This window comes from Anser anser (assembly GCF_964211835.1).
Source record: "Anser anser genome assembly, chromosome: 3".
In the NCBI taxonomy this organism is placed as follows: domain Eukaryota; kingdom Metazoa; phylum Chordata; class Aves; order Anseriformes; family Anatidae; genus Anser; species Anser anser.
In genome coordinates this window covers 2,232,032-2,254,962 of record NC_139722.1, presented here as the reverse complement: position 1 = coordinate 2,254,962, position 22,931 = coordinate 2,232,032, and the positions used below count along the sequence as shown (strand labels likewise).

Genomic DNA, 22,931 nt, shown 5'->3' with positions numbered 1-22,931 from the left:
ATGGCCTGATGTAGGGGCTTCGTGTCAGTCATTCCTCCTGGCTTCCCACGGAGGCAGAGCTTTTAGGGTCACTCCGAGTGACATGTGTCAGCTGATTTCCAATACACATGAACAGTGGAGAGGAGATCTCAAAAGTATTTAAGTTCCTAAAAGTTTTGTGAAGGTGATGTGACTGAGTGAAGAAGAGATGCTGGAAATGTCTCCACTGATGGAAGAAGCTTTCTGGAGAGCTGCAGGGTGAGGGGATTGGTGGCTGAACTTGGAGGGAATTGGGCACTGCTCTGTGGAGCCCTGTTCCCCCCTGCTTGACACCGTGGAGAAAATGGATGGGAAAAAGGGTAGGATTGTCTGTGAGGAAGGTTACCGTGGGATTAAGTAGGTCTCCACTACCCTCTGCTTTGAGGCAGCGATGTCAGCAGGTGCGTGTTTCTGTAGTTAAAGGGGCCGTTTGTCCTCTTTGTCTCTCAAGAGGTTGACGTTGGCAATTGCCCATGAACTGGCATAGCGGAAAATATTGACTTTAGCTTCCCCGTGCTGTAGTTAAGCCTTCTGTATAATGAGGATCATAGTTAGCTTATCCTGTGAGTGTTTCCTCTGCAGATCCCAGAGATCTAGGATATCTGCAGTGCCACACTGCATTTTGCAGATATTCTTCCCCGCTCCTCCTCCCTGTGCCCTGAGCTTTCAACTCCCTTTGCCCGAGTTGTTGTAACATCTCTTTTTTACTCCCCAATGCTGTGTCTAGCATGGTTTCAGTGATGTGAAGGTGGAAGACACAGCCAAGGGCCACATCGTCCTCCTCCAGGAGGCAGAAACCCTCATTCAGATCGAGGAGGACTCCACACACATCATCTGCGACAACGACGAACCTTTGAGGGTGAAGCTGCGTGACCTGGTTCTCAAATTCCTGCAGAAATTTTAGCCCAAGGACATAGAGCTTTTCAGAGGGTGTCTCCAAAAAGAGAGAATTTCCTAATTCGGAGAGACCAGAACCACCTTTCCCTTCATGGAAAAGCAAGGGAGTATTTTTTAATATCTCTATATTTTTTTAATTTAATTTTTAACCAGTTTTGGAATACTTTGGAGGGGATTCCTGTGCTGTAAAACTGTTTGTTGGAAACTTAAAGGAGATGTGGATTGCAGAGTAAATAAATAGTGTCTATTTACAAGGTCAGGGTGAAGTTGTGTGCAGGCACAGGCATTTCTGTGTGACGCCATCAGTCAGCAATGCGTGCCCCAGTCCTTTATCTGAGAAAACTCCACAAGAATATTGAAACAATGGCCTCAGATATTGAGAGACTTCGCTTTCTCCGCATTGTTTCTTTCCAACCACCAGATCCAGTTTCCTGTCTGTCCTCCGTTTACACTCTTCGTGCTTGTGTCTTTCAGTGGACGTGGCACAAAGAGGAATGGGGAAGTTGGGAAGGCAGAAATTATAAAAACCAAAATAAAAAGGGGGGAGTATGCTGGACATGTACAGTAGCTTCAAATTGGCAAGAGCGTAGCTGTTCCCCACAAAAGCAGAGGGATTTGGGGAAAGCTCTGTGCTTTTTTAGCAGTTCAAGGTGTTTACTGATGCTCGCCTTCCCTGTTAGGACCAGATTTGTCCACCGAGCTCTAGGCTCTTTGACAAGGCACACAAAAGACTGTGTTCGCCTGGGTGCCTCCATCACCAGTGGAAGAAGTACCTCCAGCGGGATTGCGATCCGAGGGAAATGCCTGGCTTTCCCTCTGTGCCCTATTTCTCTCTTGGCTGTTTTGGGAGCTGATGCAACTTCGTTCCTGTCTTAGATGCTTCTGTTAGGTATGTAAAGGTAAGCAGCACAAATTTGGGACCCAGAACGGTAACTGGGAAGGGAGGCTTTCAAAAGTACAGAAGTAGTTAAACTCCCAGTGCTCATGCAAAACCTTTGAGATTTAAGTGCCTCTTGTTTGTACCTTCCAAAAACCTGTCCTGTCAGCCCCCACATTCCAAAATCTTGGCTGAAATTCCGATAGTCACTTAGACAAAGCCATCTATACTGCAGACGAGGATTTTCACTCTCAGAATCATGTATTCGGGGCGTAAACTTAGTTAATAGTATTGATTTTAAAAGCAGCTGATTTCTCAGATTTACTGCTGTTTTGTTTTTTTTTTTATGGAATTACTTTGTATTTATTTGGTGTTAAAAATAAAAAGCATAGTAATGCCAAGGAGGAAGCACATTCTGTGGTTTATAAAAGCATCCGCATGCCTGTTCCACATCTGCCTGTCTGTGTGCATCTACACATTTGTAAGATATAACAACTTCAGTTTATAGCTGTGGGGAGATTAAGGCAGTGGAAGAAGAGCTCTGTAATAAAAACTATTTGCTGTTGCAGGCTCTGCACCATATTTCCTACACATTAGGGATTCCTGGGTGGTTGGGTGTACAGACCCCAGCATCCATACCTTTGCTTTGTGTGTGTGTCATGGGCGGGAGAGAAATAGCGTCGTTAAGGTGATAAAAACCTCGTTGCAGTAGCATTAATCCTAATAAGAGTTTACAACGTTTGCGGTGCTTCAGCTTCTTTATCATCACTCGAAAATGGAATAAAAGAATCGGACATATTTCACCTTGTAATTAAATCTCGAGGAAGATTTTTCTCAACACACAAAGGCCGTGTGAGAAACTCGGCTGAGCTGAGTAGGCCGGGGGAGAAGGAGGGGAAAGCGTGGGCCTTGTAGTACGCGAGTCTTTAGGAGTCTTTCTCCTCATTAACCAGACCAGCTTGAATTTGCGTTTATAGGGGATTTAAGTTGTCACCCTAAGAACCCAGAGCCTCAGGCCCGAGCCTGTGCCTTATGCTCGTTGCATTCACCTTTGAGGAGCACGGGCAGCCCGGCGGCATGGTGGTGGGCAGAGGTGAGGGCAGTGGTTTCGGCTTGCTGAGGCCGTGCTGGAGTGGCTGAGGATTAGGAAATCCACGTGAAGGGGCTGCTGTGGAGGTCACAGTCAGCGTCACGATCAGTTCGTCACGAGGAGGTTGCTTCGGGGCCTGCAACAGTGCGAAGGGCGAGGCCCTGCAGCACCAGGGCCGTGCGCTCCCTGACAGGATCTGAGGGGAGAAAAGCCTCCCCATGCACTCACCCCTCGCTATACACACAGTCAGATTCAGCAGAAGGGTTTTCTACTTCTCAAGGTCTTCAGGAAATGTTTAAACATGAAGCGTGAGACGGCCTGAGTCAGCCACAGCAGCTGCCTCACAGCAGTGACTGGTCCTTACGTGGGCCAAACAAACCCCAGTGCTCCGAGCCCCTCATGGAAACCTCTCCGTGCTGCCTAAACTGACAGAACTGGAGGGCTCCCGTCTGGTCCCGCCTCTGACGGATGGTTCTGGACTTGTTCCTGGCTTGGTGCCTCACTTTCCCCTTATGCAAAACAGAAATCGCGCCATCCTCTGCAGGCTGCCTCGAGACAGAGCCGAAAGCTGCTGCAGCAGAAGTCGTATGAAAAGCACAGCGGCGTGAGGGTGATTCAGGACCTGGGAGGGGGCTGCTGCGCGTATTGACAGAATTAGAATTGCAGAAAAGCGGTTTTTAGCTCGGTTTACTACTGATGCAATTGGGCTGTCCCACAAAAGCCTCTCGGTTGGGGTGAAAAGCCGTGACCCCTGCCTGTACCAGCCATGCTGATACTTTTAGCACATCATCGGGCAGCCAGTGGATTTCCAAAGGCCTTGCCACCCCTGGAAAAAAAAAAAAAAAATTAAAGTTTTCACATCTTTCCCGTTGTAATTTTGGGCAGGAATACTCCACAGCGCCAGTCCAGCAAGTGAAAACTGATTCATGTCTTTCTTATAAACAGGTTTTGCCTGCTGGAAAAATAAACACATGGGGGGGAGGGGGGATCTTTTAGTGAAAAGTCTTAATTAAACTGGAAAAATAAGCGTTTGTTCATTCTGCACAGAAGAAGGAAAATAAATAGCGTTTCTTCTGGCTGGGTCAGTCCTGCAGAGGTAACCATGGCAGCCCAGGAGAGATGCGAATAGAGGGGGAGGAATAAGATGGATGCCAGAAACATTTTAACCAGAAACGCACGCTTTGGTGGGCAGACACCAGCGGGGGTTTCTGTATCTCTGCCAGAACGAAAGAAGCCTCCTGGCCATCACCGTGCGACGTTCGCTGTGCCGTGGCCATCCCCAGTCCCTGTGAACGTGGGTGACGGGGTCCCACGTCCCCGCTGCGCTTCACCAGTCCCTCTCACTAGTTAAGCCCAAGCGGTGCTTGCAGCGGGGCTGCTCCTCGAGCAGCCGATGTGCGGGGCTGCACCTTGGCCCCTGGCAAGGGATTAATTCTCGGTGCGCTTCCTCTCCTGCCAGCCAGGGCTCCATCACCAGGCCGGGGGATAATGGGGAGAAAAGGTTAAAATCAACCTTCCGCACTGGTGGGTTTTACGGAACGGGTATTCCTGGAGGAAAGAGGTCTGCTATGATTTTGTTCCATTAATTACAGCCTTAATAAAAGCAGCTGGACCAAGTCATTAGGCCCCAGGTTTGTGCTCTCCCACACCGAGCCCAGGTGCAGCCAATGTCCTTGGGGCCGGCGTTAGGTCCCCGTTTACCCATCCCGTTACCACCGCAGGACCTGCCACGTCGCCCATGCCACTTTGGGGACCCACCACCAAGTCTCGTGGCCCATGGGGACCAAAACACGGCTCTGACCAGGGCCACATCCTGCGTCTGCCCCATGGTCAAGTGGTGGCTCCACGGCAGGCTCCTGCCGCTTGGCCAGGAGGGGTCCCCTCAGCCCCACGGCGCAGGGATCCTCCCAGACCCGGTTCAGAAGTCACAGCAGATGTTTGCTGCTTTATTGTCAGGGCTAAGGACTGTATTTCAAGCCTCTTTGCCTTGTTTCGCCTGAAAAATTAAATTATTCCCCATCTTTTCTCCCCCTTGGCCCTATCCTCACCCCGAGCTCGTGGGGCTGATGAGCCAGGGCATCTTGAGCCAGGTGAGGCCGGGCTGCTGAGGGCCATGGAAGCTGGCAGAGCGAAATGCCCCAGGCTAGCATAACTAGGCCAAGCCTGAGGGTCAGCGTAAGCTCAGCTGAGAAAACCTTGAGCAACCGCTGGCTCCATCGCAGCGGTAATGCAGTAATTACACCCCAGGTGTAGGCCCCGGCCTCCCTCCTGGTCCTCCTTGGCGCTGTTGTCTTGCTGGCCGTGGGTTCCCAGTAACAAAACGGGCCAGAACAAGGCTGCCCCTGGTCACGGGGGCTGCATGGGCAGAAGCAATGCCCCAGGTTCCTGCTCCCAGCCCAACCACAGTGAAATCCACCTCAGTGTGCCTCTGATTTTTGTTGCCATCATCATGTTGGCAGCCAAGCAGGTGTGGGGGGCAGAGCTTAAACCCAGCGACACGAGAGAGCCGGGACCATGCTGAGAAGCGCCTGTGAGAAGAGCGTCCCAGAGGCGGTAGGAACTGGGTTTACACCTCACTCGTGGCTTTTCTTTAATTCTTAAAGGGAAAAAGCGAAACCAAAATGTTGGGTGTCTGCCACAGCACTGCTCCAGGACATGCCCCTCAGGGGGCAGGGCCAGCCTCCAGGAAGGCACTCACAAAATGGGTGGCACTTGCTCTGGGGTGGATTTTGTTTGATTATTTTTGTGTGTGTTTTTTTCCTTCTAGATTAAATTACTTAGTGGCTTAAAAACGCTCGGTGACAATTATCCTTCCCTTGCAGGCACAACACAGAGCGCTGCGCAGGGCCTTCATTAATTGCCTGCCTAATAACTGCTCGTTTCCCTCTGACTGCTCTTAATATTTACCAGCCCGAGCCTACAAATCACAGAGCCCGTCCATCGCCAGCGCAGTCACCGGCGGCTGCGGGTGCTGTGCTGCAGCGCTGACTGCCTGTTCCCCTTCCCCAGCCCCCTCTTTATCGCTTTGAAGCCATTTGGCCGCTCTGTGGGGTAAAACTCTGCTTTGCCCAGGGGGTTTAGGGCAAGCCCAGGGCCCCCAGGTGCTGTATGGCACCGTAGTTCCACTGCCCGAGTCCCGTTGTGATGGGGCTGAAAGCAGGAGCTGGAGCACGAGGTGCTGGGCCCCGAGGTGCTGGGCCCCTCCCTGCCCTGCGCGGCCGCCCTTTGCCTGTCAGCCCGCTAACAACACCAAGAAAATACTGCCTCTAAAACCCGATTTTTCTTCCCAAAGCCTTCCACGGGCCATCGCTGGCAGCGAGCCGGGGGCATAAATCCTGCACATCGCTTAGCGCAGGCCCAGCGATGCTCTCTGAAAAACGTCAGGGCTGTAGGGATTTATTTATGGCATCGCCACATCAGCGGCACCCACCTCTCACACACCCTAATCCCGCACCCCAATCCCACACCCCACACAGCCACGGGCCCTTCGGTTTACGGCTTTTGTTCTCCACGGCACAGCACTGCTGGGATATGCAGGTCTGTGGGTGGAGAGGCGGGGGGGGGGAGCATCCTTCAGCTGGGCTCCTGCAGGAGCTGCCTGCTTTTAGGGCATTGCCGGGCAGAGCAGAAGCACGGGAACAACTTCTGCTATTTTTAATAATCAAGGAAGACATCAGATGGAGTGGGAAACGGAGGGCACATTTCGTTGGTGCTGAGCCAGCTTGCAGCCAGGTCGGTGCCTATCGAGTTCCCATGCCCCCGCTGTTAGCACCATCCCTGCCCGCCAGTGGTGTTTTGGGGCGGAATCCTGGGAATTTGGGCACCTGGGGCAGAGCACCCACCTCCTCCCTTCTGGGACCAGAAATTTGGGGTTCCCTGAAACCTCTCCCGGAAATAAAACCCAGCGCAACGCTCCCAGCGGAGGCGAGCCTTTACCCAAGGCAGTAGGGACATAAAGAGCGCATTTCCCATGGGGCAGGCAGCACGGAGGCGAATGGGCAACTGCAGAGGAAGGCAGCTGCTGGGGAGGAAAGGGGAAAAAAAAAAAAGAAAGCAACAGCAAGGAAATCCTCCAGCTCCGTTCGTCCCCTCTGCTCCTCCCCATTTTGCAGCTGGTTGGGATGGCCATGGCCAAGGCTCCTGCCCCGCGGGGCTCAGCGCTCTGTGGTGTGCCCCGTCCCGCCCCCAGCCCCCAGCAAAGCAGGCACAGGGACGCGCTCCGTCAAGTTAAACTCTCCATTTATTGGATCCTTTTACAAAAACCTCAACATATGAATATTGTGCTCGTGTTGAAGGAGTGTTTCCGGTCTGTGTTTTTCTTTTTTTTTTTTTTTGTCTTTAAACCTGGTGCTCACGGAGCAGGGCGCAGGGGAGGGCAGGGCTGGGCGGCGAGACAGGCTCGGTGGCACCGCGGGCGATGTTATTTACAGCGAACGTGGGAAGGACCCTGCTCTGCACCCCGCAGCCGAGCCCCGGTCCCAGATGAAGCAGCAGAAATGTTGAAAAAGGGGAAAGGCCTCGGGAAAGGTGCCGCCACCGAGGGACCTTCCTGCCACTGAGGGATGACGAAGCGCACGCCCTACCCTGAGCTTCGGAGTTACCCGGGGTCCCCAAAAACCAGGGGAGCGAAGGGCGATGGGGACGGTGGCAGGGCTGGGCTCCCGAAATGCCTCTGTGCTCCCTGCCGATGGAAGGAACCCCGTGGGATGGCTCAGGAGCAGAAAGTCATGGTGTGAACCAAGGACCTGTACTCCAGAAGGGTTCCCGTGTCTATTTAGGCAGATCTAGGACAGCTCCAAAGCGGCAGCAGACTGGGGCAGCCCCAGCTCTGCGGGTGGGGAAGGGGATGTGGCATTATTTTCCTTACCCTCATCCCTCCCACCCACCTGTCCCCACGCAGCGCCCATCTACCCCTCAGACCCAAACCCTTCCCTTCGGGGGTGGGGGCTCAGCAAGGGGGAAACCCTCTCACGACCCGGCACGCAGCCTTTCCCGGCTGCGCCGCGCTCCGCACAACCGCAGTGCTCCACATTTACCAGGGATCTTCCAAAAAAAAAAAAAAAAATAATAAACACCACCCAAGAGCTGGGTGAGATGGGCAAGAGCTGAGCGTGCCGAGCCCCCGACGGCAACACGAAGCCGCCACGGCCGCAATTCCCAGCGCCGCTGCACCAGGACAGCAACATTTCCCCTAAGGTTCCTGGCAATGAGGCGCAGGGAAGCGTCTCTCTCTCTCTCTCTCTCTCTCTCTCTCTCTCTCTCTATTTATATAAAGTGCAATCCACAGCTGCCTCCACCCGTGGCTGGCACCAGCAACCCGTGCTGCGCACAAGTGAGCGAAGCGCTGCTAACGAACCGCCGGTTAACGAGGGGGGAGCGAGCGCCGGCAGCAGGGGAGCTTCGTGCTCCTCAGGGACCGCGGCGAGGGCTGCTGGGGCTGGTGCAGCTCTCCCCTCCGAGCAGGGGCAGAAGGCGTGACCCCCCCCCCCCAGGTGTTTTGGGGCCTCGCTGAGCCCCCAGTTGTGTTCGTACAGACACTGCGAAGCTTCACGTGGTCTGTTCGAAGCGCCCGATGTTAAAACAAGAAGGGAGTGGGAAGGAAAACACGACGGACACAAAGAGAGGAGACACCTCGGTCCTTGTCACTGCGGTCTGCTGGTGAAGGCAGGAGCCCCTCCATCCTTCCCAAGGGTCAGTGCCGTACCCCTCTGGCAGGGTGGGCACGACAAGCTGGCTGAAACGGGGCTGGAGAGGTCACAGCACCCCAAAACGTGGTGAAGGCTACACGAGGGGGGGGGTGCAGGCCCGAGGAACGAGTGCAGGAGCCGCCAACGGAGCGGCCCTGGTCCTGCTTTGGGACACACAGAGATACAGACGGGTGACAACATCCCCTTGCTGCATGGACACGGGGCCAGGAGAGCCGGGGACACAGAGGTTTCACCTCCCCGTGTGCCCAGCAAAAGCTTCCTCAGGCTGCCCTTGACCACGGGGAGGGAGCGGGGCCGAGGAGCTCGGGGACCAGGCTGTAAAGGCCTGGGGGAGAAACCAGCCCCGAGCATGGACCCACGAACGCGGTCCCAGTGATGTTTCTTGGTTCACTCAAAGGGGAAAAAAAAAAGCCTTTGTGGGGTTAACGAAGCCTTTGTGGGGTTAACGAAGCCTTTGTGGGGTTACCCTTCGAACACAGCCCAAGGAGGATGACGTTTTAAGGCAGTTATGCTGAGGCCCACGGGCAGACCCGCCGGGGGCACTGCTGCGGGATGGGGATCGATGCAGAGGACTCGATGCAGGGACTCCGGCCTGCCCCGAGCTCCAGCAAACCCAGGCTGGGCCGGCGCTTCGCTTCGGTGCTGCCCGTGAGGAAGGCCGATCCCGAGAGGGCCCCAAAAGGGCCCCCGATACCCCGCTGCTACCCCCGAAAGGCCAGAGCAGGCTCGAAGCCACTCCGCAGCTGCCCTTGGTGCTGGAGCTGATGTAGAGAGCAACAGCCTGCTCCAACACACGAGCCTGGGAGCGTCCCCAACCTCAAGCCCCGTCTTTGAGGTCTGGCAGTACCCGCGGTGGGAAAGGACACCGAGAATGAGAGCACAGCAGCTGAACGCCCCCGTGGCTGCGGCGCGGGGCCCGGTGTGGTGCTGGGAGCCGGGTCAGGACCCTCCGGGACCAACCTCGTCCTTGCTCGCCCCTCGTGGAGCTGCGGGAGGCTCAGCACGGCGAGCAGGGCGCTCATCAGCGGGTGACACCTGGAAGTCCTCAGTAGTGGCCACGGGGCGAGACGAGCCTGGTGTGCAGGAGGGGAGGAGAGAGGGAGAAAGGTACGGGGACAGCATCGCCGGAGCTGCCTCGACGTGGGGAGAAACCTCCGCAGTCAAACACCTCCGACCAGGCCTTGCCACGGCGCCCCCCCCGAGAGCGCAGACAGGTCCGGAGGGGGTGGGAAGGGGGGGAGGGAAGAAAAAAAAAAAAAAAAAGCCTCACGCGGCAAATCTAAAACACTTTCATTTTAAATAACAATAATTATAATTAAAAAGAATGGTCGCCCTTGGCTAGCGCGGGGGTGGATCCACTAGCCAACGTGCCATTCCTCAGTGTACGATCCTAGGGAGCGTCCTCGCGGGAGCCGCGAGATCCTGCGCCCCGCCGCCTGGTCTTGTCGCCGTGGGGAGAGCAGGACGGGGGGGGGAAATGTGCCTGTCCCAACCCAGGACGTCCCTCTTCCTCCGCGGGAGGGAGGCCGGAGTCAACAGCAGAAGGCTTTTTGCCCTCGGAGCCCCGCTGAGAAGCCGCCCTCCACCCTCACCCGCCTCGGGACGAAGTTCGGCGAGCCGAGGGGCGCCCGGCCGCCTGCTGCCCGCTGCTTTTAGATGAATTTGAAGCATTTTGTCTTGTCGTGGGGCAGGCGGGTCTTGAAGAGGACCGAGTCCACGCGGAACTGGGTGTAGAGCAGCGGCATGTACCCGTACACCTTCACGAAGAAGTTGATGCACTTGTGCCGCTCGTGGAAGTGGGAGTCGTCGTGCGAGAGCGCCTGGGGGCAGCCGGGGCAGCGGAAAGTCCAGCGGGAGGTCACCTGCAAGAGAGGGACAGGGATGGTTGTTGCAGCTGTATTTAAAATCAGCAATTTGGGGCGCACCTTGCTTTAGGGACCCAGAGCAAGATCTCTTGAGGGGGCTCTGGTTTTCTGGGGGTGCTGAGGGGTCACCCGCAGACAGCCGGGCTGCCCCTCGGGCTGGGGAAAAGCCCACCCGTCATATTTACGGCCAAGGCCCGTCTCCGAGGCAGCTGGCCTGTGACGGTGAGACACGCAGAGCCGTAAAGAGCAGTTTGCCAGCAGCGCTAAAGAGAGGAATGGTACACACCTGAAATTCACACCCAAAACTGTGGCGTTCGTTTGTTAGCACGGGGCAGGGGGAGCCCGGCTGGGGTTTCGTACCAACGGCCTTCCCCGCACACACGAGCATAAATGTCTCTGCAAAGCTACGCAAGATCAGCCAGGAAATCTTTTCTAAGTGTGCTGTATGCTAAGGGAGGAAGGAAATCTGTCTTTCAGGACAGGAAATCTGTCTTTCAGTTTGGCCAGGGCAGTGTGTGCTCCTGCACCAGCGAGAGGACGGGCGCTGGGTTTCCCCCCCCTGGAGCCTCCAAACTGCTCGACTGCAGCCTCGGCACGCTGCTGCGCTCCTAAGACACGAAGCAGATCGCCGTCGTTGTTTTTTCTGGAAACGAGGAAAAAAAAAAAACAAACCACAGTACAAACTCCCTACCTTTATGGGAGGCTTTCTCGTGAGGTGAGAGACGAGGAAGTTCATGGCGATGTCCTCGCAGTTGATGTACTCGTCCACCATGTCGCGGATGGCTTGCGGCATCACGTAGGAGTACAGGTAGGCGTAGTACTGCAAGGGGAAGAAGGGGCAGCGTTGCTCGAGGGGACACCGAGCAGCACGCGCTGCCTCGGCCCCCTCAGACCTCGCCCTCTTTGCTACCGCGCAGTCAGCACGTCGCCAGCAGCTGGGGGATCCCCTTCCCACTTGACCGGACAGCCCAGGACTGTAGGAAAAGAGCCCGTTGTCTTCCCAAGGTCTGTTTGCCCTCTGTCTCCCCTCCCATAGGGAGAAGCGCGTGTCCCGGAGCCATTTTCTGCCCCGCTCCCTTCCAACAAACGAATCAGAGCTTCTTCTTAACAAACAGATCCCAAACACACAAGCTCTGGTTGCTCTAGGAAGGCGAGGAAGGCTCCAGGAGGAGCGGCCACGCCATCTCACCTTATGGAAGAAGGCAGCACCAGTGAGCACCATGGAGAGCTCACACGAGTAGTTGGAGTTGTAGAGCCAGGACTGATGGGGGATGTCCCACGCGTGGTAGCGCCCCGGGAAGCCAACGATGCGGTCCCTCGCCTCCCTCCAGACCCTGCAAACACAAAGAGCTTGGATGAGGCACCTGGAGATCGGCACGGCTCTGCCCGAAAACCTCCACGTGAAGCCGGGCACGACCGCGCCCCCGACGCCAAGGGACCTGCTCCCACGGAGGTGTTGCAAGTGAGGGAAATAATTGCATTTAAAAAAAAAAAGGGGGGGGGGGTTGCTGGTCCAAAGAACGGCCAAGATACACCGTAGTTTGGACAAAAAGAATAAACACCATTAAAATGTGCAATTGCTTTGCTTTAAAGCCATGGGCTGTGAGTGCGGAGCAACGCTGCGTGCCACAAAGCTGGGTTTCTCATGTTGGTCCTCTTCCAGGGGAACGTTCCGGTCGCTTATTTGCAGGGGAAGAAAGAACTAGTGACTCATACACACGGGGTTTTCTAACTCATCGAAGTTGTTCTGCATGTTTAAAGGAAAGCTGACGAAAAAAGCCCGACGGCCTCAAGTTAGTCTCTGAGTTACAGAGAGCACGGAAAACTGTGAGCTCAGGTGAAAGGGCAGGGAAAGAGGTGGGGAAAGCCAGCGAGATGGGAAACTTTGGTTGCCACGCGCGTGGGTGCATCACCAGCACTGCTTCGGCTTCCTCCTACAGAAAGTCCTGATAAGGGTAATCCAGCCTCTGCCCCTGAACTCCCCGGGACTTCCCCCAGAGCTCCATTTCCTCCTCCACAAGGCAAAGGTAACACGAAGCTCTCTTCAGGAAGGCTGCAGAGATGCTAAAGAGCCCGGTGTCTTCAGAGGGAAGCCACCAAACCCTGCTAAATCTTCGTCCTTCACCCCGAAACGCCGCTGGCCCCCGGGGAATTAAACCGCGAGGCTCGCGTGTGAGAGCGTGGGCTCGTTCAATATTCTGCTCTCAGCTGCAGCTCGCTCTCCTCAAGCGCAATCCCCCAGGAGAGCTGTGATGCTGTCAGGAATCATTAAGACAAACGTCAGTGCCCGGTGTCTAACCTGGGAAACGAACCCAGCCTCCACGTGCGGGGCTGCCCCGGCTTCCTCGGGAGCTTCTGAGCCGAGCTCACGTGTCGGCGCCTAAGCTCGGAGACTCCAGACTACAAGAAACAAGTCCCAGGTGGGAGCCCGGTGGACCTGGGAGGGTTTTCCCTTCGTCACAGGCACAGAACAAGGCAGAAAGTGGCTTTTTTCTGTTTTCCTAGGGCGGAGGAGAGCTGCCACAGCTCCTTCGCCTGCTGAGAGCTTCAGAAGCGACGGCTGCAGGGTGACGGCAGGCTGCTGGGGAGATGAAGTTTCCAAGGGCCCTGGGCGTTCATTACGCTTCCTAACGCAACAAGGAGCAAAGATAGGGTTGTTGTTACGGCCTCGAGTCCAATTAATGAAGCTCCGATATAAGCTGGTAATGAAAAGGGAGTAATTAACAGCGCCAGCAGCAGCCCTGGCACCGTCCTCCCAGCAAGCGCTCGCTGGCTGAGCTTTCTCTCAGTGTTTTGGAAAGCTGGAGCAGAAACTGCTCGCCGCTCCTCGCTTCTCCCACGTCCTGCTTCCACACGAACGTGACGCTTTCGTGACAAATAGCTGGGTTTCTCCGGAGAAGGGTTTTGGCCGTGCTGCTCGGAGGGGGTTTGCTCCCTCCAGCTCACTGCCGCGCGGCACACGGAGCAGGACGAGGCTCGTGGCCCCAGGAATCGCAGCCCAAAGCGAAGTGCAGACAAAACGCAGGTGTTGTGGGCAGGGCTCAGCCGCCGAGGCACCGTCCCTTCCCCGGCTAAGGACACAGGGAGGCTTTGTGGGGTCGAGGTGTCTGTGAGCAAGGCTTGGGGTGAGAGGAATACAGGGCACTTGGAAAGCAGCTTTCACTGGAGGCTCTCTAATCAATAAAGCCTCCACTTGACGAGCGAAGGTGAACGGAGACCGAAGAGGGGGAAGAAAACATCCAGGCTCAGCTAAAGAGCCCGTAACGGGGCCTGGGGGGGAAGCCAGGAGTCCTGCCGCCTACTCCCCTCTGCTGGAATCGCTTTACACCTCATTTCTCAGCTCTCGGAGAGAGCCTCTTGGCTTTCCAGGCATTTTGTGCCTTTTCATCTTCCCGGCTCCCGCCCCCAGCCAGCTGCCAGGAGCTCTGGGATTAGCGATCCCTCCACGCCCGGCCCGGCGGGCTGAGGAGCCAAAACGAGCGGCAGCGCTCCTTCCTCGAGCCGTGCTCGCTCCCCAGCACCTCTTTTATAGCCAGCAGGAGCCTACGGACTGCTTTCTGCCCCCCCTGGACTTGTAATCAGGGAGCTTTTGGCCAGGGAAAAATTAAGGGAAGACGTAGGTGCTGGAGCAGAAGGAGGTGGGAATGGGAGCAACCTCTTCTGTGCAATGTTTCTCTTTTTCATCCTCTAGAGAGAAAAATGCTGAAATAGCTGCCACATCCCAGCGTCGCACAGAGCAAACGGGACGCTTTGCCCAAGCAACCAAGTCCTGCAGGGGCCGTGACCATCCTGGCCTGGCCAACGTGAAGGATGGAGCGCAGAAGCCTCTTGGATTTGTTTTCCAGTTTTCTTCCTACCCACGCTGGAAAGCCACGGACCCTCAGGAACATTACGGGAAGGTTATCAGAATTGCAAAAGCCAGAGAGTGAAGGTTAGGAAGTGCGAGAATGAGGGTTGCCTGGACAACCTGGAATCGGCCCGCCTGCAGTCATTAAACAATTCATTAGCACACGTTTCTCCTCCAAGAACTTGAGCTGGAAAGCCCCAGGAAAGGCTGTGCTAGCCCTCGGCCAGGCCCTCGTCTTAACCATGGGGCCACGAGCAGCGCCTGGATGCAGAAAACAGCAGCGTGGGGCCGAAGGCTACGCCCTCGGAGGCCACTCACCGGAACCCGAACATGATCTCGTCGTGGCGAAGGTGAGCGTCGTCATCGATGGACAGGATGGCCTCCGTCTCGATCTCATCCCACGGCAGGAAGCGGTTGTTCAGGCTGTTCTTCTCCGTGCGCACGACCTACGGGACAAACACTGGCGTCACGGTGTGCAAACGGAGAAGGTCTCACCTGCCCCTGCAGACCTACGGGCAACGCCGCTCCGTCCCGCCAGCCGTTTCTCTGGCTCTCCTCTTGGTGTGACAATAAAGTCCGGCCTGGTGAAAAGAAGGCGGCGTCACGGCCGTAAAACGCCATTAAATGAGATTACATTTGATCACATAAAAAAGCCCACACTGCAGCTATGAACAGGGGAAAATATTTGTATCGGGGACCCGCGTGACAGCTGGCGCGATTAAACTCCCGCTTTACGCCCGTGTTAGTGCTTTCCTCTGTCAATAGAAACAACTGGGGGCAAAAAACGGAACGTTCGATGAGGAGGCATTAAAATATTTCACTGGAGATCCATCAAAAACACGAAGGATTTACTGCAGGGAGGGGAACGACTGGCGCAGCTCTAAGCGGCGGTGGATCAGGGCAGAGCCGCGCCGGCAGCGCTCCCAGCCCAGGAGGGCTGCGGTGTGAGCAGTGCCCGCAGGGGAAGGCAAAGTGGAGACAACACCAGAGCAGGAATTTCTCCCCCCTCTCCCTCTCCGTCGCTTGCCAGACTGGGAGGGCTCTTTGGCAAACCGATGTGGTTCCAGGAGCCACGTTTTGGGATGAAGCTGCCGCTGAGCCTTCACAGAATCACAGAATCACTAGGGTTGGAAAAGCCCTCCAAGATCACCTGGTCCAACCATCCCCCTACCACCAACGTCACCACTAACCCATGTCCCTAAGCACCACGTCCAACCGCTCCTTGAACACCCCCAGGGACGGTGACGCCACCACCTCCCTGGGCAACCCGTCCCAACGCCTGACTGCTCTTCCCGAGCAGAAATGTCTCCTCATTTCCAGCCTGAACCTCCCCTGGCCCCTGCTGCTTGAAGGGCCACCAGGAGCATTGGGATCCTTGCTCCAAGGTGGGCAGGGCTGAGGCAGAGAAAAGGACTGGATGACCTTACGTACAAAGCAAACCCCTGCGGGTGCTCATCTACGGGGCAGCCAACCAGACCTTGGAGGGGACAGTGAGCACTTCCAGAGGGACAGGACACATACAGGGCCCCTCCAGTAACGGCGGCCCCTATTCAGACCTGTTCAGCACTCCCTCCAGCTTGGTGACACCATAAAATGGGTCTCAGGCCCTCGTGGGTGTCACGCAGCGCTTCTGAAAGAGGCACCAAGAGGCACTGTTCCTGACGTCTTGTGGCCACAACCAGTTTCTGAACGTCTGCTTCGCCTCCTGTTGCTGAGCTTGCCCTCTAGTAAGGCTGCAGAGTTATTAAAAGCAGCGCTGATACATAATTTATCCTCCTGCTTAAGAGCACACAGCACGCCGTGCCTCTGCTGGTACAGTGGCATTTCCTCCCCGAGGCTGATCTCATTGAAGTCCGGGGGTGTCTGACTCGTGAGGATTAGCAGAAGTTGGACCCAGGCCATCGGAAATGGATTTAATGCTTTCCAGGCAAGGTCCCGCCTGCAGCTCCCATGGGACCAGCTGAAGACGCACGGATAGAGGACAAAAGAGCAAGAACTGGGGCCGAGCAGCAGGAAACACTTTCTGCCCCATCAGCACGCTGAGAAATGGACACGGTTTTACATTTAGCAGACTCCTACTTGCTGCGGGTCCTCAATTCAGCTTCTCAGGAAAGATTCAGGTTGAACATTTGCAAAATGTCAAATTATTTCCACTCCATGAAGCTTCAAGAGGGCAGCACAGAGGGTGGAGAGATCCGTGCGTTGGCACAAAACTCTTCCCTAAAGAGAAGGATGCTACAGAGGAGTCAGATGCCTCTGAGCCTCGATAAGCACATTCATCACATGAGCACAAGCGAAAGTTAGAAGCAACTTAAAGCTACTGCCTTTGATGCCTTGTTTTCAAAGGAACTGTCCCAATTTACAGCGCTTTTAGGATGCGGCTAATTGGCATCAGCCATCTAGTCAGTGGCTTCTGTAAATCCCCGTGCTTGCCCCTGGGCAATTGCACCAGGAAAGCAAAGTGGGATGTGCAGGCAGCGATTCGAGAAGGGACCAAACCTTCCTCCTGTCTCTGCCCTCCTGGGACGGCTCAGCACGGTGCTTTTTCCCCGGGCAGGACCGGGTTTTGGTCTCGAACACACACACTGCATCCCGAGCTGGGGAAACAAGGGCATGGCGTTATTAGATGAGAAATATAACTCTTGAGAAAGAGAAAAGTGAACCTTCGGGAAGGTTTTCTTCTTTAATACAAGCGGCTAATCTTGTAAAAACAGGTTGGGGGGAAGGGGAGGAGTATTCGAATCGGGGACTTGAAACATTCCTATCTCTTCGAAGGTTTTTCCATTTCAATAGGCCTCGGAAAACACCAGATTTCTCAGGCATTAAATGGACTTTACGGGCACAAATGCACTCAGAAACTTATCAGGCTAGGTGAAAAAGGAAGGGTTATTACACCAGCCAAGTTTAAAGAAGTCCATTCCAGAAGTTTTGGGATTTACGGACCAGGGGAGGCGGCCTGCTCACCCTGTGGGATCCCCTAAGGCAGTGGAGCAAGGCCTCGAAGCGCGGCTCTTCTCTGGAAGATTCTCAGCCTGAGGTGCCATAAAGCTGCTGTGAAACACCAGCTCGACAACATTACTGGGAGATCAAACTTCACGGCACTGGTTGATCTCCAAATGCTTTCTGAAGAACCAGCAGCGGACGGCTGGTGGGGTCGGTGGGGGTAAGCCAAGTCACCGACGGTAGCCTCCTGAATGCTGCCGCTCACAGGAGCCCCTTCTCAGACCTGACCTGTGGCCACCTAAGGTGTCTCTGACAGAAAGGAATCCCCGCTGAAGACATCAGGAGTGGGGGAATCCGTCTTTCCTCTGAGTGTCCCTCAGGACGTCCAACCTCAAAGGCCAACCACTCGCTCCTCCGAGGGATCCGCCGCCATCAGCTCCCTCAGCAGGCCTCTTCCACACAGGACCGGGCGGTGCCATAACCAAACCCTCTCGGTTCGTGTTCAAGCAGACCGAGCTCTCCATCTCTCACCCGGGGCCGTTTCTCCTGCCCTTCCCTCACGTTAATGACGGCTTTTTAGCATATTTCTCAGGGGTTGTGAGCCAAGAGCTCTGTGAGCACCCACCAAAGTTCCCTCAGCAAGTGTGAGGCGTGTGCTGAAATGCTGAGCTCCGGCAGGCAGCCACTCACCAGTGACCTTCACCCAGCGAGTTTCTAGCACTGGGGAGCTCAAAAAATCCCAAGAGCTAAAAGAAAGGCACACAAATTCGCCAAAAAGCCACCCTCCCCTGCAGGGAATGGGGAGGCTCCAACCACAGAGCACGGCACCACTGCTAGGACCTGCACGCAAACCCCAGCCCCTCCAGCCTCAAACCTGTCCCAGGTTTTGTACTTCTGGTTGCCTTTATCTTGGTTATTTTTGGCTTTTCCTTGGCAATTTTGCTTCAACACCTTTGCCACCAGTGATATCACCAAGTGTGGTGCTGTACAAAGTCGCTACTGTGGCTGCCAGCTCCAAATCATGAAACCCCTCCAGCAGTTTACACACTTAGGAAGCTTGTCTTAAAACTGCAAGACATAAAGTGCTTCTCAGCACCATACACACCACATTAGAAACTTCTGCTCCTTTCAGCAACCTGAGGTGATTTCATTCCACAAGTTTCTTCTGACTGAAGGAGCACAAAACCCCAAAACTTAACCCAAACCTGTTTAATACATCCATTTGCTCCTGGCGTTGTTCATGGCCATGTTGGCCAAAAAGATCTTAGAAGTGTTAGACAGAGCTAAAACAAAGCATAAATCTATCATCTGCCCAGCAAGAATGCTCCAACCAGTACCAATATTTTCTATTTATACAGAATATTTATACATAAATACAAAAATTCAGCAAAATGAGTTTCTTCCAGCAATCTCTAGTGAGGCTTCACGCCTAAGCTTTAAATTAAGCGTCACATATAATTTGACGGCGAAAACATGAAGAATGTCTGTGCCCTTGGAGAAATTCTGACAGCTCAGCTTAGTGAGCCAGATTGATTTGTGGGCAAAGAGCAAAGTCTGCAAGAAAGCAGGAAGCTCATTGCTCATGTCAGGTCTTCATCAGGAAAAAACCAAAAGGGCACCCTTAGGAGAGCCGCGTAATCTGGGGAGACAAAGAACGAGTTCTCGGGAAAAGGATCCACTTCCACCGCTCCCAAAGACATGGGGAAAAAGGAAGAAGCAGAGAGCTGCTGCCAGCACAGTCCTCTAGGGCCGACGCAGATTTACAGCCCTATCAATCCTCTTCTTGGCACCGGCTCTTGAAGTTTTCAGTAAGATCCAGAGAAGCAAATGGGATGTGGTTTACCTTGACCTCAGTAAGGCTTTTGACACAGTTCCCCACAACATTCTCCTCAAAAAACTGGCTGCTCGGGGCTTGGACTGGCGTACGCTTCGCTGGGTTAGAAACTGGCTGGATAGCCGGGCCCAAAGAGTTGTGGTGAATGGAGCCAAATCCAGTTGGAGGCCGGTCACTAGTGGAGTCCCCCAGGGCTCGGTACTGGGGCCGGTCCTCTTTAATATCTTTATCGATGATCTGGATGAGGGCGTCCAGTGCACCCTCAGTAAGTTTGCAGATGACACCAAGCTAAGTGCGTGTGTCGATCTGCTCGAGGGCAGGAAGGCTCTGCAGGAGGATCTGGATAGACTGGACCGATGGGCTGAGGCCAACTGTATGAAGTTCAGCAAGGCCAAGTGCCGGGTCCTGCACCTGGGGCGCAACAACCCCAAGCAGAGCTACAGGCTGGGAGATGAGTGGCTGGAAAGCTGCCTGGCAGAGAAGGACCTGGGAGTATTGGTTGATAGTCGGCTGAATATGAGCCAGCAGTGTGCCCAGGTGGCCAAGAAGGCCAACAGCATCCTGGCCTGCATAAGAAGCAGTGTGGCCAGCAGGTCGAGGGAAGTGATTGTGCCCCTGTACTCGGCTCTGGTGAGGCCGCACCTCGAGTACTGTGTTCAGTTTTGGGCCCCTCGCTACAGGAAGGACATGGACGTGCTCGAGCGAGTCCAGAGAAGGGCGACCAAGCTGGTGAGGGGTCTGGAGAACAAGTCTTACGAGGAGCGGCTGAGGGAGCTGGGATTGTTCAGCCTGGAGAAGAGGAGGCTCAGGGGCGACCTTATCGCTCTCTACAGTTACCTTAAAGGAGGCTGTAGAGAGGTGGGAGTTGGTCTGTTCTCCTACGTGCCTGGTGACAGGACGAGGGGGAATGGGCGAAAGTTGCGACAGGGGAGGTTTAGGTTGGATGTTAGGAAGAACTTCTTTACCGAAAGGGTTATTAAGCATTGGAATGGGCTGCCCAGGGAGGTGGTGGAGTCACCATCCCTGGAGGTCTTTAAAAGACGTTTAGATGTAGAGCTTAGCGATATGGTTTAGTGGAGTACTTAGTGTTAGGTCGGAGGTTGGACTCGATGATCTTGAGGTCTCTTCCAACCTAGAAATCTGTGATACTGTGAAGCAAGGCACCGGCAGCGCAGGGAACACGCTCGAGGGCTGTGCCCTCTTGCCTTGCTGCCATCCCAGCGACTGAACCCACGGACGAACCCTTCTAAAAAATGCACTTTATCCTGATGGCAGCATCTGGGGGCAAAGATCCCAACCGAGGACACACCGTTCCACTTCGCATGGATGAGCCAGAGGGATCTGCAAGGTCAGAACCTCAGCATTCCAGCAGAAGAGGAACAAGTGGCACCGGGAATCCCTTCGCCCTTACCTGAAACTGTTCTGTATCAGGCCACTCATTTTCAACTCAGAGGTTGGACAAAATCCGGATAATCCCCCGATGAAGCAACACGCCCAGCTCAGCCCTTAAGACCTGCAGACTACCAGACACAACAGCACGCGAATGCTGGGCTGGCAGGTTATTTACAAGGCAGAAAGGGGTTTCCTTCTCAAGGGGGTCGCGTGCGCGTGCGGATTCACATACACATGAGCAGGATAAATGGTAATTTTTAACCTGGTCTGGCTTGTCCCAGGAGCAGCAGCATCTTCACAGCTTTTTTGGGAGCGCAGCTGTCAGGACAGGTTTGTACTGACCAGCCAGAACTTATGAGGGATGTTGGAGAGGGATTCGGCATGCTGTAAGTATCGCTGTCTGTCACAGGAACTTTGGCATCGGGGGAGACTCCGTGCGGAAGCCACACACCTCAAGTTTGCCCTCATAAAGGTGACTTTGATCCCAGTTTCTCTCGAGCTCCCGGTCATCTTCCCCCATGCAACATGGCAGGTGAGAGCTGCCTGCTCGACGAGCTGCCAAGCCTTCCGTGAAGAAGCCGATGAAGACACCAGCATTGCCACAGACACCACCACAAATCCCCTGCAGCACTGAAAGTCTCCTGAAAGCACACCACCAAGAGCCCCTGGGCTCTGTCCTGCCCACGCAGAGCCATCTCCTCCTGCCAAGCCCAGCTCCCACCACGAGAAACCCCCCCCGAGCTCTGCAGAGGACAGAAATTCATCCAAATTCAGCAGACCCCAGCCCTGAGGACATCACTCCGGCACGGCACAGGACCTCAGGGCAACCTCGGGGAGAAACCGCAGCCCTGTGCTTTGAAACAGGCGTAAACGCGGTGTAAAAGCACCTTCCAGACACATCAAACACCGCAGGACTGGTGTTTGGTAAAGAGCTGGATGCTCTTTTGGTTGTGTTTACGATACCTGATGTTTAATCGACTTCGGGGCACAGAAGCGAAATCAGAAAGGTCTCCAAGGTATCTGTCAGGACGCCGATCTTCTGCTGTCATCCCAGGCAGGGCTAGGATCCTACGATGCTGGGATCCCGAAGATGCCAGCGAAGAGCCTTTTTGGAAATCCTCTTCGAGGGATGTTTGTTCAGAAGCCGTCCTCCTCCTCTACCCGATGAGATGCTCCTGCTTTTTCCAGCGGCTCCCTCCGGCAATTCTTCACCCTTTTTTTTTTTTTCCTTCCCCTTTTAATCTTCACTTGTAAAGATGGATTTCGAAGTTACCGTTATCCCCTCTCTCGTGGGTTAATTATCCTGCTGCTCCATCCCCGGCGCTTTCTTCCTCGCCTTGAACCAGTCGCAGCCCCCTCGCCTTTATGCCCCGAACCAGCCCAGCCAGGCTCCAGGCTTCCGTGCTTTGCCACCTCTAATTCGGAGGCGTTTTCAAGGTTTGGATGAAAAGATCTCACGGACTATTTTAAAACTCATCTCCAGAGGTATGAGAGAGTTTCACTGGAGGGGAATTTAGCTGCAAAGCTACCCGAAGGCTGCGTGCAGTGCACGTAAAGCGGCAAAACAGATGCGTTTTTAAAACAGGCGTAATTAAATGATGCAACATAAAACCAAACGTAAATTATCCCCCCCGTGAGAACAAAACCACACAGGAAGGTACTAGTAGAAATCCCTTTTTAAAAGCGATACGGCGCCCATGGACATCACCTGTGCCAACGCTTGGGCTCTCTTTGAACCACGCGAGTGGTATCCGTGGGCTGCTCCTCTCCGAGCTGAGAAAACAGCTTGCGACACAAATAAAGCTGATTATTTATTCGTTTTCGTACGGGTGCAGCTGTCACTTGGTTCGGAGGAAGCTAAGGGAGAGGCGTACTTATTTTAACATTAAAGAGATCCAGAGCCTCGCTTATTTTTATTCTCCCTGCGTGTCCCTGGTAGTGGCTGCGCAATTAAAGATGCGCGTTGAATTGGTGGCCCGCCTAGATTTATTTACAGTTATTTGCAATTATTTGGCTCCGAAGAACATCCTCGGGACAACGCGCTGTCGCTTGCGGCCGGGGTTTTAAATACCTCATAGGCGTTCTCCCCTGCTTATTATTTTTTTGCAATTAAACGGGCACTATCCGAAGGCATGGAAGTGAAGTGTTTCTTTATCAGTGCTCTTCCGAGCCAGGCAGACATCACAAACCTGCTTCCACCTGGCGAATCCCCTCTTGGTATTCAAGGCAGGAAATCCAGGTGAATTTATTCTGCTTAGGAGCAGCCCCGGAGATCACAGAACATGCTGGGGAGACCGGGGGCAGCAGCAGGAGCATCTGCAGCAAGCGAGCGCCCTGATTTAGCAAATTAGGGGCACACAAATGCAACTCGTTGTCTTCGGTAAGACGTAAAGGCAAACAAGTAAATACCTATCTGCTATCCCAGCTCTCTGCCAGGTGCCTGCTGCCATTTAAAAGTGG

At 54.6% G+C, this 22,931-nt stretch overlaps 2 protein-coding genes across 16 annotated transcripts in view; one reads left to right on the top strand and one right to left on the bottom strand.

The window, feature by feature from the left end:
• Window positions 1–2,196, top strand: part of INTS9 (integrator complex subunit 9) — a 69,092-nt gene extending 66,896 nt beyond the window's left edge. For all 5 annotated transcript variants that reach the window (XM_083827935.1, XM_083827931.1, XM_083827930.1 and 2 more), the window contains exon 17: window positions 746–2,196. In XM_083827935.1, the coding sequence (XP_083684061.1) occupies window positions 746–922 (177 nt within the window). In that variant the 3' untranslated portion in view covers window positions 923–2,196. The remainder of the gene's footprint in view (window positions 1–745) is intronic.
• A 4,908-nt stretch (window positions 2,197–7,104) lies between these two features.
• The window catches only part of EXTL3 (exostosin like glycosyltransferase 3), a 133,689-nt gene continuing 117,862 nt past the window's right edge, over window positions 7,105–22,931 (bottom strand). For all 11 annotated transcript variants that reach the window (XM_083827919.1, XM_083827913.1, XM_083827922.1 and 8 more), the window contains 4 exons: window positions 14,621–14,748; window positions 11,645–11,789; window positions 11,147–11,275; window positions 7,105–10,452 (listed from right to left, as the gene is read on the bottom strand). In XM_083827919.1, coding sequence (XP_083684045.1) covers window positions 10,243–10,452; window positions 11,147–11,275; window positions 11,645–11,789; window positions 14,621–14,748 — 612 coding nt within the window. In that variant the 3' untranslated portion in view covers window positions 7,105–10,242. The remainder of the gene's footprint in view (window positions 10,453–11,146; window positions 11,276–11,644; window positions 11,790–14,620; window positions 14,749–22,931) is intronic.